At 38.7% G+C, this 15648-nt stretch overlaps 3 protein-coding genes across 6 annotated transcripts; 1 reads left to right on the top strand and 2 right to left on the bottom strand.

Moving 5' to 3' along the window:
• Positions 1–793: 793 nt before the first annotated feature.
• Positions 794–15098, bottom strand: LOC132195084 (uncharacterized). 2 transcript variants are annotated; one of them, XM_059616825.1, is made up of 5 exons: positions 14848–15098; positions 5550–5625; positions 5248–5405; positions 4800–5187; positions 794–2278 (listed from the first exon to the last, which is right to left on the bottom strand). In XM_059616825.1, the coding sequence occupies exons 2-5, from the start codon at positions 5573–5575 to the stop codon at positions 1171–1173; spliced, it is 1680 nt and encodes a 559-aa protein (XP_059472808.1). In that variant the 5' UTR covers positions 5576–5625; positions 14848–15098; the 3' UTR covers positions 794–1170. The 2 variants fall into 2 exon arrangements, with proteins under 2 accessions (XP_059472808.1, XP_059472807.1); XM_059616824.1 differs by lacking the exon at positions 14848–15098 and adding an exon at positions 5676–6536.
• Positions 3319–4873, top strand: LOC132195086 (uncharacterized). 2 transcript variants are annotated; one of them, XM_059616826.1, is made up of 3 exons: positions 3319–3895; positions 3959–4079; positions 4135–4873. In XM_059616826.1, the coding sequence occupies exons 1-3, from the start codon at positions 3696–3698 to the stop codon at positions 4279–4281; spliced, it is 468 nt and encodes a 155-aa protein (XP_059472809.1). In that variant the 5' UTR covers positions 3319–3695; the 3' UTR covers positions 4282–4873. The 2 variants fall into 2 exon arrangements, with proteins under 2 accessions (XP_059472809.1, XP_059472810.1); XM_059616827.1 differs by having other exon boundaries at positions 3321–3895; positions 3962–4079.
• Positions 6678–14813, bottom strand: LOC132195083 (uncharacterized). Of its 2 annotated transcripts, none has more exons than XM_059616822.1 (4): positions 14028–14813; positions 13791–13948; positions 13386–13737; positions 6678–13240 (listed from the first exon to the last, which is right to left on the bottom strand). In XM_059616822.1, the coding sequence occupies exon 4, from the start codon at positions 11538–11540 to the stop codon at positions 9678–9680; it is 1863 nt and encodes a 620-aa protein (XP_059472805.1). In that variant the 5' UTR covers positions 11541–13240; positions 13386–13737; positions 13791–13948; positions 14028–14813; the 3' UTR covers positions 6678–9677. The 2 variants fall into 2 exon arrangements, with proteins under 2 accessions (XP_059472805.1, XP_059472806.1); XM_059616823.1 differs by having other exon boundaries at positions 12018–13240; positions 14028–14191.
• Positions 15099–15648: the final 550 nt, after the last annotated feature.

Consider the following 15648-nt stretch of genomic DNA (forward strand, 5'->3'; position numbering starts at 1 on the left):
CAAAAATTCCTTAACAAAACGAGACGAAACAAGCTGGAACGCGTTTCAAGCCTGAGATTGCGACTTCTACTCAAATAATGCCTCTTGGTGGAATAAACAGTGTTAAACAGATAAACTTATGTTCATTCATGTTCTGAGAATTTCACTATTCGCATCTTATACAATGAGGAAGGGAGAAAGAATGCCAGCCTACTTACTCCATTCGGTCGTTTTAGATGTGGAGGGGGAAATTTCTTCCCTTCTCTCTTCTGCGTGAGACATGCTTTGCTTTATTTTTTGTTTCAAATTCTGATTGTTTCATTACCCAGTCCAGTCAGTACCCGCTTGTCAGTGAAAGAGAAAAGTAGAGAGTGAATATCAGTATTATCAGTGTGTCTGGATAATCAGTGCAGTGCGGACATTGTACTTTGGTGTGCGAATAACTGCGAATGCGATGTGTTTCACGCGTGTCGTGTGTGTGCAAATTTGCATTTTGCAAGAGGAATGCTCAGTCGGGATTCGGGATCAGCAGTGGCCTTTGAAATTGGAAACCCCGAGTTCAAAAAGCAGCGACGAGAAGAGCGACCGGCGAATTCCCCGTCTTCAGATAATGGAGAAAATCAATGGCAGCAACAAAGGTAGGTGAAGAAATTAAGGAAATTATGTATGTATTCTTTGTTATCCTATAAAAGAAAAAAATTTACCCGTTACTCAAAAGCAGGATAGCTTAATTTAATAAGATAAGAGAAACGTTTTTGATCAATAAATATTTTAGGAAAAGGAGCCACAATTTTGCAACTTGATATGAATGAAATTACAATTAAAATTTAATATTATTTTACTATTTAGTTATGCCTTTTTCTGCGTTAATAGTTAACATTTCCTTGGAAGAAATTGTTATAAAAAAAATCCATAATATTTCCTTAATTTTGATAGGAGTTTTGACGTGAAATTTTCAAATTTACCATTCATGGAAACTACAGGGGAACTGATTTTCAGTGAAAAAACCTTGCAAATAATGTAAAATATAATTTTAAATTAACTTTTGCATAAATTATTATAATTTAATTTTATTTTATTTACACGCCGCCCATCTTTGAAACAGGAGCCAGGTGCAAATTAAATTAAAATTTTAAATTTGCAAGAAAATGGCATACAATTTATAAAATCTTATGTGTGCGCGTTCTAAAGTCAAATTTCACTGAACACCTCATACTCGAGTGGTCGCATGTAAATGGGCTCGTATTCCAAAGAAACGTCCAGAGCTTCAGTCATTCTCAAAAACCACCTTTCCAGGTACGCTTCAAATGACGTGTATCGGTACCAAATTTTGATCCGCCTCAAAAACGGCGAGCGAAGCATGAGGATTTTGGCGATCTGCATCACCTGCTGCGTCTCAGATTCAGGAAACTCAACGTCAAAATGCACTTCCTTGATGTCTTTCAGGCACTCGTGGTCTTCTCGGATTGTCTGCAGAACGGACGGAATCATTTCGGCCACGAAAATGTGCACGCGGTTGTTGAGCTTTTGCGAGCCGGTGAGAAACATTTTGAGCAACTCGCAGTTCTCTTTGCGATAGACGTAGATTATATTTTCGTATTTGGTCCTGTAGAGGGCGAAAGTTTCCATTCGACTGAAACTTTCGGCGCTCAATGTGCAGTCCGCTGGTCTATTTAGTGTCGAACATTCATCGACGAAAAGTTTTCTCAAATTTGGACACATCTCAATTACTCGGTACAAATTCAAATTTCTCGTCATGGCTTGCGCCAATCTGAATTTGAGCCCCAACTGCTCTAATTTCGGCCCAAAAATTTCCAGCGACCGGTAAACATCTTGGTCTTGGACATTTTTTAGTTCAACAGCAATCAATTTTTCCGTGCAAATGGAGCGCATTTTTTCAAGTGCTGAGGTTGACACGAAGACAAGACCGAGGATTTTCAGTTTTCCAACAGTCAAATTTTTCGGCCACTCGCACTCCAATTCGTGCAGTACGAGTTCAACTATGTGCAATTTTCTCTTTGCATTTTGTTCCAAAGAAGAGAATTTTTCCAGGAAGCCGTTCCAAATGTTGTGGGTTAAATTGTTATGGCAGAAGTGGAAATTGGTCAGGTTCGGCGTCTTGGCCGCGACGTTCGCGATCAAAGCGGTGATTGTGTGCGGGTTGTACCGCGTGATTTGACTCGAGTTATTTTTCCCAGTGATTTGCAAACTCAGGTGTTGCAGGTTTTTCATGGCCGTCAGGTATCCAACGCACTCGCTGCTTTCCTCTTCGTTGTAGTAAATGGTAATTTCCAGTCCCCTGTTATGAAAATTTCATTATTCTCACTGTTTTAGTTTTTTGGATGAATCTGAACAGAAGAAAAAAGTATCAAATTCTATGGTGAATTGAATGGGCTTTTCCTCGATGGGTTTTGTAAGTTGTTCATTGTTTAACTTAAACTATAAACAAGTCACAAAAACCATGAAGGGAAAGCCGATTTTAAATTCAAGTCCCCATGAATCAAGCCTCAATCGTGAAGTTCTGTTCAACTATTAAAATATAAAATTCTTCCCCAAGTTATTTTCCTAAAAAAGAGTTTCCGAGTGAGATTGAGTGGACATTAAAGGAAATTTCAATTATTTTTAATAGTCAAATTCTGAACCTACGTTTTATTTTAATTTTTTAATTTTTATGAAATAATTTTATGTGAAATAATGTTACATCGGCCCTATAATGTTCGAAAAAGCAATTTTCTCCGTTTTATTTAGAGAAAAGAAGAAAAAAATTTGCTTTATCAAGCAAAATGCGCTGTTCAGAAATGCTTTTTTTTTTGTGTGTCTATAAGTCATCAGTGGTGGCGACTCAGGGACTCTCATGACCTGAGCGCCACCTCCTGAAGTAGCGATTTTTTTAATATAAAGAAAGACACGTTTAATTTAAACCCTGGGTTGGGTTTTCCGTTCTTTTATCCACTATATTCATGCCAACTCAATTGCAATAAATATTGAAATATAATTTTATTAAAAAAGAAATATTAAAAAAACTGATTAAATGAAAGTAAAGAAAAATTAAATTAACATAATAATTTTATTGCGAGTTGAGCTGGAGATTATATTCCAATATTTTTTGTTAAAAAATATCTCAAAAAGTGAGAGAGATGAAAAATAGTTGAAGCAAGAAATTTAAATTGACACATTTAAAAAAAATTTAATTGAAAATGCAAAGTTTCTTTAATTTATCTGAAAGAAAACGATTGAATAGACATAAAATTCATGTCAATCCTTATCAATTGAAATCTTAAGTCTTAAATCTTGTGGCGAATGGTGTCTTTTTGATATTGGAAGTTTAAGCAAAATCTTGCTAGTGGTGGTGCCGTTTTGCCCAACAATTCCATTTCCTTTAAACAATTCAAACTGTGATTTAAAAAAAATTTGAAAAAATAAAAAATCAATAAAAAAATAATAAAAATTAGATATTTTTCTAATATGAAAAATAAATGTTGTTCTTATGCATATTTATGTTGCCTGAATTTAAAATAAACAGCAATTTAAATTGTTGAGCAAAAAAAAAAATAAATAATAAATAACCGGGAATTTTATTATTTGAAAATTTTATACTATTTCCTGGCTGCATATTTATTAAAAAATACCAAAGGAAGTTGGTGTGATAAGCTTTTTTCTCAATAAGTAAAACCACTCGCGTGCTCCTACAATCGTCACTGCGAGCTTGAGTCGGGATGCATAAATCTTGTGCTAAAGAATATCCGGACGATTTGAATCCGTTCGGCGATGCCGAGCAAGATGGGGTGGAAACAAGATTTGCAGGGCTCAACCCATTTGAATGTGCAGAAGAGAGGAAACCCGCCGAGTACCGCGCTCGTTCCGTCTATGTCGTGCACAGCCCAACGCCGTCCCCGCGCCGGATATCAACCCAGTTGTGAGCATTCAAAGTCTCTTTCAAAATTATATTTTTGAAAATGCCATTTTTTTTCGACAATTGGAGTCCAACTCCTGCTCCTCGGAGAGCCTCAGACCGAGTTTCAATTTGCTCTAGTTATTTGTCTCGGGACTCTGAACCTCGTCCCGATTTTTCTTCAACCACAATCGACTCTAAAAAATGTGTAAGTTTTTGGTTTGCTCTAATTAAGAGATCAAATTATTTATTCATTATTTTAGTTGTCATCAATGCGCAGTCCTAGACCGTCTAAGAAAAAACGACGTGCACCGAGTCCGCCCAAATTTTCTCCCCGAATCAACCCTGCTAAAGACTTTATCAAAGAGGAAACGACTGATGTTGAAATTAGAAAGGAAAACTGCGCATGAGGAAAACGGTTTTGATACTCAAAATAAGCGTTAAAAATTACTTTTTGAGTGAATCCAACTATTATTTTTTATCTTTTTGAAGAAATTGACCCTGGAAAAGATGATCATGGAAATTGATGGAAATGAAGAGATCGAGCTTTTCCTCGTTGCGAAAATTGTTTTTATTTAAAAACAAAACGGCTTTACCAGTTTTGGTCACGATCTGCAACCCTACTTCGTGAGCAAGAAAAATACTAAGAACAAATCAGCAAAATTGAAAAAGAAAATATCACTTTTTAAAATAAAAATCTCAAAACTACCAGATTCAAGTTAAAAAAGTTTATGAATTTTTTGTTAACATTGTAGTTTATCAATTTGCTTGATTTTTTGTATTTTTCTTGCTCATAAAATAGAGTTGCAGACCGCGACCGAAAACGGTAGAGCCGTTTTGTTTTTGAACAAAATCAATTTTCGCAACGAGGAAAAGCCCAATCTCCTCATTTCCATTATTTTTTTTACAATAAATGTAACTTTTTCACCTGAGATTCGGGTGGTTTTTTAAGATGAGTCGTAGTGTCTTCGGCTCGCAAATAAAATCCTTGATACTGAGAAATTTCAATTCCCTCCACTGCACAACGCTTTCCCAGGGGAAAAAGTACTGCATCTGACTTGGCCAGTACATTCGCAGCCACTCGATTTTGGTGCAGTTTCTCTGAATGTGGTGCAGAAGGACGCAGGCTATTTGCACGTTCTTGAACGGTTGTTCCGTCGGAGCGACCAGTTGGGTCACAATGTCAAAATCGAACTTGGTGAAGCTGTCGTTTACCAAAGGCATCAAAAAATCAAAATCTACCTTGGAAGTGAATTTTTGTCTTTCAGTCAATGCTGTCCCGATGAATTGGAAGAACTTTCTTGCAAGTGGTTTCGCTGTGTAAAATAGTTAATATTATTTAAATTTTTATTTCATTTATGAATTGTTCTTCTTACGAATTATTTCCAGCAGTGATACTCCGTTTCTTTTGACTTTGAAAATGTGTGCGTTTTGTGTTATCGTCTTGAAGCAAATTTCGGAAAGAGGCAAAACCGTTCGTTCTTTCCATCGTTCCATATTCACTGCTTTCATAATCAAAGCAAAGAACCAATCACTGAAATTTAAAAAAAAATTTTTAAACCAGGTATTTAATTATAATAATTTAGATTATTAAAATTTCATTCTTCATTTTCAAATAAATTTTTATAACTGGTCAGTCGTGGTCAGTTAAAAAATTTACACGGCCTTTTAATTTTACCTCATAAATGCAATGTCGTCCGACATGCCGATATCGGCAACTTCTATAGACAGCAACACGAGTTAGCTGACATCAGCTATAAACAGAATGTAAGAATAAATATTGTACAGTTTTCTTAAGTTTTACTCTCGCGAAGCGCCTAATTTTTATTGATACACGCAAATTGACTGATTATCTGATTTATTCGTTTATCCCTGTCAAGTCAGTGTCAACCCTGATCTTTCTTGAAAAAGGAGAGGCGAGCTTTTGGGTTTTGTGAAATTCTTCAATAGCAATGGAAAAGTATAATAATAATAATTCTTTTATTAAACGCGTTTGCGTACATGCGCTGCTGGAGCAGCACTAGAAAAATAACATTCATACACCACCTAACGGTGGGAGACACAAGCATATTATTGGGACTGAAATCAATACAGCAAATAAATGCATAGCACGAAAATTATACAGCTCAGCAAATTATTAGTTAATCAAAAGAAAAATGATGACGTTACATGTCAAAATAATAACCACACCACTTTGCACTATTTTATGTCAAGTTGGACCTGCTCTTTTACTTCCTACAGAAACTTGTGATTTTGAAATTTTGGCACTCGGTTTTGAAGAAATGTTGCGGCACGGTGCTTTTGGTGCTTGAGGTCTTTGCTTCCTAGTCGTTATGAAAGTTTTGCTGAAGCGAGCTATCTTCGCAGGTGTTGCTGGTTCTGGACTTGGACTTTCTGCTACAAAAGGTTAACAACAACAACCAAAAAACTCAGGTTCCGTGACTCCACCAACCCAACGCCCCCTTATTGCGCCGATTCGTTGCTCACTTCTTTTTCTCTGCGGCTTCTGCCAACAAGAGCTTCTGCACCGACGAGAATTGTGTTTATGATCAATTTCACGGTTGGTTTTGCAATGGCATCAAAATAATTTTTTTCGGCTTTGGAAAGTGTTTTATATTTTTGAATAATTTATTATTATGTTAGTACAATACGTTTCATGACAATTTTGAATACCACTGCTTCATTTTTTTTTTTTTAAATAAATTTATACAACTCTATGCCTTTTTAATTTAATGAAATATGCTATATTTTGTTTTATTTACTTTAATCAATTTTAATGCTTGGGAAAGGATATTCAAGTATTCAATATGTTTTATTTTGTTAAGCATTGCTACAAGTAACAAAAACTTTTTAAAATAAGTCAGAGTACAGTACATTATTCAAACGATAAAACTCGTTCAGGTCATAAAATTGATGTTCTTGTACAAAAGATTTAACTTTCTTTACAAGGACCTCGTCACTTTCGAGGATTTTCAATGTTACAGGTAAGGCATTAAATATTCTTGGTATCATAAACTCGGGATTTTCAACAGATTTTTTTAGCTTAATTTCCTTCACAATCAGATCATTATCACAAATGTTTGCTTGATTATATCGAGTTACCCTCCTCATATCTTCGTTATCACTATATTTCTGAAATAGCCTGCGGTTTTGCACTAGAAATTTAATACACTCGAGAATGTACAGAGAAGGCACAGTCATAATATTATACTTAGAGAATAATGGTTTACATGTGTCCAGCGCTTCATTTGATCGCCAATATCGGACGCCAGCCATAGCTCTCAGGGCTCTTTTTTGTGCTCGAAATACTTTTATAAGATGACAAGAACCTCCCCAGATCACAATACTATACATTAAATGACTCTGTACATGAGCAAAGTATATCAGTTTAAGAATATCGTCTGACACTTTATATTTTAACCTAGTAAATATATGGGAGACACCTCTAAGTTTGTTAACAACCCTATCGCAGTGATCACTCCAATTTAAGGTATCATTTATTTCTACTCCTAAGAGTCTGCCGGTCTTTGAGATTTCTATAACTTGGTCTTGAATATTAATAACAGGTTGGACTATATTTTTCGTTTGACTTGTGTGAATCTGCAATATTTTGGTTTTTTTGGAATTGATTCTTAGAAAATTGTCGTTAGCAAAGCTGGTAAAACTATCGTTTACTGCCACTGTTTTTGTGTTTACTTCAGAAAATGATCCTCCCTTAACAATCGCCGTAGAATCATCTGCAAAGAGGATCAGAAGGGCCAAAAAAACAGCGAGAGGAATATCATTTAAGTACATAGAGAAACCAATTGGCCCGAGAACTGTACCTTGGGGCACACCCATATTACTTTCTAACACATCTGAGTTTATATACTCTTCATATCTATCACAACCAAGATTTTTGAGCTGTACAAATTGTTTCCTATTGGTCAAAAAGCAATTGAGCCACGAGAGCAAGTTATTATGTAGGCCGTATTGTTTTAGCTTATGCACGAGCAGAGGTGGATACAGAGTTCCAAACGCGTTTGAGAAGTCGTACAGAATTACGTTTACTTTCTCTCTTGCTTCAACCGATTCATATAATGAGGTCACATAGCTATAGAGCGCAGTTACAGTATTTTTTCCTCTCCTGAAACCGTGTTGCTCGGGAATTAAGATATTGTTGACATTCAGGTGACTTTCAAGTCTGTGCAAGAAGGATTTTTCGTAAACTTTAGATATTGCCGATGTAATTGAAATTGGTCTATAATTAGCTGGGTCTTCCTTATCGCCTTTTTTAAATAACGGAGTAATTTTAGCTAGTTTCATATTGTCGGGAAATCTCCCTTCCAGGAAGGACTGGTTTATCAGATAGGTGAGTGGAACTGTAATAAGCATAGATATCTTTTTCAAGACAGTAGTTGAGATTCCGTCCCAACCAAACGATTTTTTAGATGGAAGATTTTTGATGATACTATACACTTCAAATTCATCCATTAACTCAAGACCTTGTGCCATACAGTAAGCTTCATCCGGTAATTTTGAGCAATTATTTAAATTAATACTGTTAGTGTCGGGTTCAGGCTCAACAAATTTACTGTTCAAACAATTAGCAATATTTAATTTGATTGTTTCACTAGCACCATCTACAGTTAACTTTTCAATGAATTCTGCATTTTTGTCTTTTCCACATTGAGTATTAATTAATTTCCATGCTGCGCTAGATTTGTTTGTTGCCTTTAATATTTTATTGCCATTTACTAATTTTATTTCCTTTTGGATGTTATCTATAACTTCCTTCTTAATACGTTTTAATTTTTGCTTCATATCAGTTTTAAGATTTTGATCCATGTTAGCTTTTATTTCTTTGCTAAGTTCAATCATCTGCTTTTGTAAATTTTTTGTTTCTTGTGATAAATTAATTTTCCCAGTTTGATTAGCCCTTAGTGTAATACGTTTTTTTGGAAAAGAGATCTCAAAGTATCTTACGAGTATGTTCATAAAGGCCTCGCTTTTACTATCAATTGAGCAAACCTTAAAGACTTGATCCCAGCTTTCAAGTTCAAGCAAGGAATTAAATTTTTGATAATTTTCATCAGTATAACATCTAACATATTTAAACTATCTTGAAGTTTTTCGACTGGCAGTGCAATCGACGCATACACTGCGCAGTGATCAGAAAAAGTCATTGGAATTATTTTAAAAGTGCTTTCCAAATTAAAATTAGTATATACATGGTCAAGAAGTGTACCTCCATTTACATTTGCCCTAGTTACTTTTTTTTCATTCAACAGGTGCAGGTTGTGAAAATTAGTAATCTCTTTTAATTTAGTGCTGTTTTGATCATCACAGAGAAGATCAATATTGAAGTCCCCAGCTAGAATTACGTGACCACTAAATCTGGATTGCATGAGTACATTGTCTAAATGTTCTAAAAATTCAGGAACTATTGCATTTGCTCTTGGATTACTTGGGCGATAAACACCAATAACATAAATATTTTCAGACCCGACAGATATTTTACTTGCGCAGAATTCAAAAAACATTTCCCTAGAAAACATTTTAACTATTTTAGTTGAGCCTTTCATAAGTTTATTTTTTAGGATTAGAACCCCACCTCTTTCATATTTCTTTTTACTTCTTCCAAAATAGGCTAACAACTAAAATCCCTCCAGATAAAAAGTTTTTACCTCATGTGAATCTAACCAATGTTCTGTAATAATAATTATATCTGGACGTTCTTTTAAGCCATGTATAAAACTAGTAAATTCAGTATATTTGTCGGGTGTCTTTAGGCCTCGAACATTTAAGTTTAGTAATTTTAAGTTATTTAAGCGACTTTGTAACGGGACTTTACAATTGAGTTTTTTGAGTGTCTTCTATAATTAATCGACGTGGATTTAGAGGGTGATGGTGCGGCGATCTTCGGGGATGTATCCGATGGGGAGGGCTGCCTACTCAGGTGGCGCACGGCCGAAGGGCCGGCCTCCTTTCTTGGCAGCGATCGCCTGATGTTTACCGGAACTGTCCCACGTAGCCCGACCGAGACTTGCTCGGCCAGCGCGTCGATGCTGCGCCTCATGCCGGACAACTCTTTGGCCAGGTCCGCTGTGCTGCAGGGCGCATCAGGAGCCACGGTGGGGGCGGAGTAGGTCTGTGGTGAGGCTGAGGGCTCGAACGAAGCGAGGGGTGAGACTTTGGGTAAGTCCGAAACACCGATTGTTACCTTAGCATTGGGAGTTTGCCGGGGGGGTCGGTGATCGGAATCAAGTGGGGGCAGCTGGTGCAGGCTACCCCCACCGGCAAAATTTTCCCGAAGATTCTCGGCCTCGCTTCCTCCTTTCAGGTCAGCAAAGAATTTCGTCAGGCTGGTATACTCCTTCTTGCCCTCGCCTCCAGAATAGTTGGCTTCCAGACTAGAAATAATTTCCTCCTCAGGGTAGGTTGACTGAATCAAAGTTATTTCACCTTTATTAGCAGGTGATGAGGTGGGGCTGGACGCACGGGAGGGCACCCCAGCTTTTTTACAGGTCTCCGGTGTGCGCCCAGCTTGTCCACCTGTACCTGCTGTAACCTTGGCAGCTTCTGATGGGGCACCGCCAGGCCCGGGGGGAGCCGCGCCAGTCTCTATAGTTTGCTCCTTCATCTGTCCCGTTGTCACCGCTTTCGGCTCCGTCGTCCGCGGGGGTTTTGGCAGAGAGGAAAATTCGGGTTTAGTGAGGTCAGTAAGAATTTTATTTTTTACTAACCTCGTGCCACTCCTGGCCGCCCTTGCATCTTTTCCTCTCCCTCTTCCTCCTCGTTGATGGGCATCGGTCATCCGGGACGAGTGTCCAGTGCGCATTTGCTGCTGTCTCTCAATGTCGGCGGTCAGCCTCTGCATTCCATTGACCTTTGGGCTTCGCTGGTGTGCTGGCTGCTTGTTCTTCGGGGAATTTCTTCCAAATGAATCTGCGGATACGTCCGGACAGGTTTTTTCAGCTGCTGCTTGTACGGGAGTCGAGGCCGCGACGTCCCTGTACGAGCGGCGCTTCATCTCATTGACTGGACGCTCAGACGGGTGGACAAAGATGAGAACGTCAGTATCGACTCCGGCGAAGGCCTCTTCGATGACCGAACGGACCCACGGCCATGGTTGTCGGTCCAGTCCGGCCCCGATGCGCGGCATGGCAAGCGTTGGCACTCCAAGCGAGGAACAGAGCTGAGCCAGCTCTCGGACGGCGGAGACAAAGTCATCAGGGCGAGGTAAGCAGTACGCTGAGCGCGGCTTGGTCACTAGGTAGAAAACGAATTTCAGCTGCTCTTCCGAGATAGGCAGAGAGGCGACCTGACCAGGCCGGCGGCCGAGAGATTTCAGGTAACTCACGTTTCCGTACTTCTCCTTTATTGGCACTGCGATGCCGGCTCCCATCAGAAAATCGGCACCAACGCAGTGAGCCAGTGAGGCGTCGGCTGGAGCGTCCTCAAAAAGGTCGCCGTCGATTTCGTACACTCTCGCAGGACGCGTGGGCGGCGGTAGAGATTTAGGGCTTTCAGGTACGTTTTGAAGGCTTGCCTTTATTACCGCAAGTTCGACGAGGACAGACTGTAGTGTTTGGTAGATCCATTCGCCTCGGTGACAGCATGGCGTTTCTAATGGCGTTCTGTGCCCAGCCCTCCCAAACGCTGGTCGTCGTGGAATTTGAGCTTGCATCTTGGAAAGTCGGATATCACATCGGCTGCCCACAGACACACACCCGCACTGAACCTTCACGAGCTCTCAGACACCAAAAACGGGCAGACTCAGTTTCAAAATCGCAGCGAAAACTCAAAATTCCGGGACCAAAAGCAGTGTTTACAAGTTCATAGGGGGGCGTTCATAGGTATAATTTAAATGTAAATTAAATAACTGAAAAAATTTAACACACGACTTTTTAAACAATTTATGAAAAAGATTTATTTAAAATGAAGTAACGAATATGCATGTTTTTAAAATAACAAAATATATGTGATTTAATTATACATAATATATTTATTGTATTGAAATGGTTGATTTTTGAGGTATCAAAAAAAGTCGTTTCTTGCAATTTTACTGATTTTGCATTTTTTTTTTTACTTGCTCATGAAATAGGTTTACAGATCGTGACCAAAAATGGTGTAGCCATTTGTTTTTTTAATAAAACAAATAATGTTCAACAAATGAACGACACCTCAAGTGCAAATTTATTCAATCAAACAAAATAAAATAATATATTGACCTATTTAATCTCATTTTAGATTATTTTAAGCTCAGTTCTCATTTTTTTATCATGAGATCATATTCTTTAACAAAACTCATTTTTCCTCTATAGTTTATCTACAATGTTTAAGCTTACATTGAGATCATGAACCAACGTGATCAATTTATCAGACAAAAGCGATCGCATTTTTTTCGCATTGATCATTTCTTGGCATTTGATATTAAAAGTGTGAAGCCGCGGCGCGCGCTGAATCATGACGTCTAAAATCTTCTCCACGAAAAAGGTATGCATAATGCACTGGACATTAAAATTCAGCTCTTCAATGTCTTTTAAACAATTAGGGTTGCTCACCAGCGCGTCCAGCAGGGCTGATAACATTTCGCCCGCGAATATGCTCAGCCTTGTTTTGATTGCCTCCGAATTGAGGAGAAACATTTTGAAAATCAGTACATTGTGCTGCCTGTCGATCACATGCACGTTATCACTTTTGCACCGGTAGAAATCGAAAGACTCGATTTTTGTGAAATAGTCCGCGGTCAGTTCAAAACCCTCCATTTCCTCTGTGGTCGCAAACTCGTCCACGCTGATCTTGCGCAGATTTCTACAAAGATTCAAAATTTTGTAAAGATTCAAGTCTTCCGGTGGCCTTTTCCAAAACAGTCCCAAGTGCTCGATTTTCGCACCGAAATATTTGAGAATTTTGAAAACGAACGAAGTCTCGGAAATCTCACGCAGGTCCAGCCGTTGCAGATTTGCGGTCGGAATCGTGAGCACGTTGCGCACAGTGTCCGGATTCGAGTCGAGCAAGTCGCCGAAAATGGTCAGTTTCTCGACGGTGAGTCCATTTGCAGGCCACGTACATGTCAGGTTAAAAATTTGCAGCCCCAGCAGGCAGACGTTCCGATCGGATTTTTCCAGTGAAATCCATTTTTCAACAAACCCGTCCGAACTGCGCGATGGACACGCTTCTGAAAGCTCGCAGTGAAATCGTTTGACATTCGGGGCCGCGGCGGCGATCGTGGCGAAAAGCTGGTTGGCCATTCTTTCGCGAAATCTCTTCACCTTTTCTTTGCTCGGCAGGGTGCCCAAAACGTAGAGGTATTTCAGACTTTTCATCTCGGCGAAGACGTCGGGTGAGTCAAATTGGTTCACAAAAATTCCCATTTCTAGGCATCTGTGAAGAAAAGTTAAAATTTAAAGAAAATTGAAACAGGGATCATCATTGCAAAGAGAAAAATGAAACTTTTTTTAATTGTCTCTTTGCAAATTTCATTTTTGCACGAAAAGCTTTCAAAATGTTTGTATTGTAAGAAACTCACTCCAATTTCACGTGATTCTTTGTCAGCAAAAGTATCGACTGTGGGCTGAAGATGAAATCGCGCGCGGCTAAAAACTTGAGACCTCTCCAAGGAGCCAAATAATCCAAAGGCACGTCAAACTGCAGTTCCGTCGGCCACTGCAGTTTGACGCAAGTGATTTTTGGGCAGTTTTTCTGCATGTGGCGCAGGACGACACACGTCCTTGCAATCGAATCAAAAAAAGAAGAGGCTTTCTCGTTATTTTTCAGAATTTGAAAGTCGAAATTGGCGACAAATTCGTTGCACAACAGAATGATGAAGTTCAAATCGGCCGCTTTGAGCTCAGCCAGGATATTTTGCACCACATAGTCGGCTGTATAAAATTTTCAGATAAAATATTCCATTGTGAAATGAATAATTTCATACGTATAGTGTTGAATTTTTTTCTCAGAACGGGATTCGTTAAATACTTTGACCAATTTCGGAAGATTTCCTGGGCGCATAATTTCTTCAGTTTGGGGATGCTGGTTCTCCTCCATCTTTCAGCCTTGATCGCTTCTCTCAATAACGCAAAATCATCATCACTGTGGTTTCACAATAAAAACATAATAATATATAGTGAATTATTTGCAGAGAGAAGAGATTAATCAACTTTTACGTTACCTCAACCGTCGCAACTCAACCTCAAGCATAATTCAATAAATTTAAAAAAAAATATTAGATCACGAAGAAAAAGATATGGAATAATTTTTCTCGGTTAAATGTCCTTCTCAAGAAACCTGCTTAATAAACAGCAGCGCGCACAGTGATGCTCAGTCCTTTTAATCTAAAAATAATCCACTGTTGATCACTTGATGCGCACTAGATTGACCGCCAGCAGAGGGGCTCATACTATGGGAAATGATCAAATTTAGATTTAATCTCCACTCTTCAATTAATCAAGAGAGGATTAAAAAGAAAATGACAAAAGTTTTGCGTTGCTTGGTTTATTGTACATTTTATAATATATCGTCTTTGGTTTGTAAAAACAAACAATCTTATATGCAATTTTAAAGCTCTCTATACATTTAGAATTTTTTTCTAGTTCCCACAAGGAGAGTCTCCACAATATTTACATATATTGACGAGTTTTGGTCTACAACATTGCTTGGACGATCGACAGTTTCTTCAAAATTAAATATTTGATCATGATGAAAATTGATCTTATATTTAAATGAAGTATTTAACCTAGGAATTTAGATTAAATGAAATTTTTTTGCATCAAACCGGAAATCATGTAAAGAGTTGCTTTTTAAGCAAACAGCCATTTAACAAAAAAATAAAATCTCTACTTGTGTGTTGTGTTAAAGCTAAATGTGTGCGGTCGCAACGTTAAAGTCCATCTTGGTGCGCATGTCGTCCTCGCATCGGATTCGGAAAAGGGCACAAAGACGCTCGCTGTGACGGGCAAAGATTTTCCCGTCCGTAACCCAAAAAAACTTACACCCTTTTTCGGCGGCAGCGTTGCGAGTGAGGACAAGTAGTCGGCGGTGGTAGGGGGTCAGTAGTTCGTACGCTCGAATGTTTTGAGAGTCATCAAGTCGACAGCGTTGAGAGGGCAAGTTGTTGGCGGCGAAATTTTAGTCGTTCAAATCTTTGAGAGGTGTTAGAAGCTAAGAGTTGTGAATTTTCAAAATAAAAACGCTCAATCCTATATGAGACCGAAAATTTTAGTCTATCAAATCTTTTAGAGCTGTTAGATGTTTGAAGAGTTGTATTTTGAAAATAAAAAAACTCAATCCTAACAGACCCGAAATTTTAGTCCTTCGAATCTTTGAGAGCCTGTTAGAATCTGAGAGTGGTGAATTTTGAAAATAAAAACGCTCAATCCTATGAGACCCAAAATTTAGTCTATCAAATCTTCAAGAGCTGTTAGATGTTAGAAGAGGTGTATATTGAAAATAAAAACACTCAATCCTAACAGACCCGAAATTGCTCCCTCATGCCAGAGTAACTCCCTCTGGCCGGAGTTGCTCTCTCCTGCTCCCTAATGCAGGAGTTACTCCCTCTTTCCAAAGCAGCTCCCAGCCGCTATAGCATTTTTGGCCAGAGTTTCTCCCTCATGCCGGAGTCACTCCCTTTGGCCGGAGTTGCTCTCTCCTGCTCCCTAATGCAGGAGTTACTCCCTCTTTCCAGAGCCGCTCCCAGCCGCTATAGCATTTTTGGCCAGAGTTGCTCCCTCATACTAGAGTCACTCCCTCTGGCCGGAGTTGCTCTCTCCTGCTCCCTTATGCAGGAGTTACTC

This window comes from Neocloeon triangulifer, unplaced genomic scaffold (genome assembly GCF_031216515.1).
Source record: "Neocloeon triangulifer isolate White Clay Creek 2 clone unplaced genomic scaffold, ASM3121651v1 ptg000009l, whole genome shotgun sequence".
Classification (NCBI taxonomy): Eukaryota; Metazoa; Arthropoda; class Insecta; order Ephemeroptera; family Baetidae; genus Neocloeon; species Neocloeon triangulifer.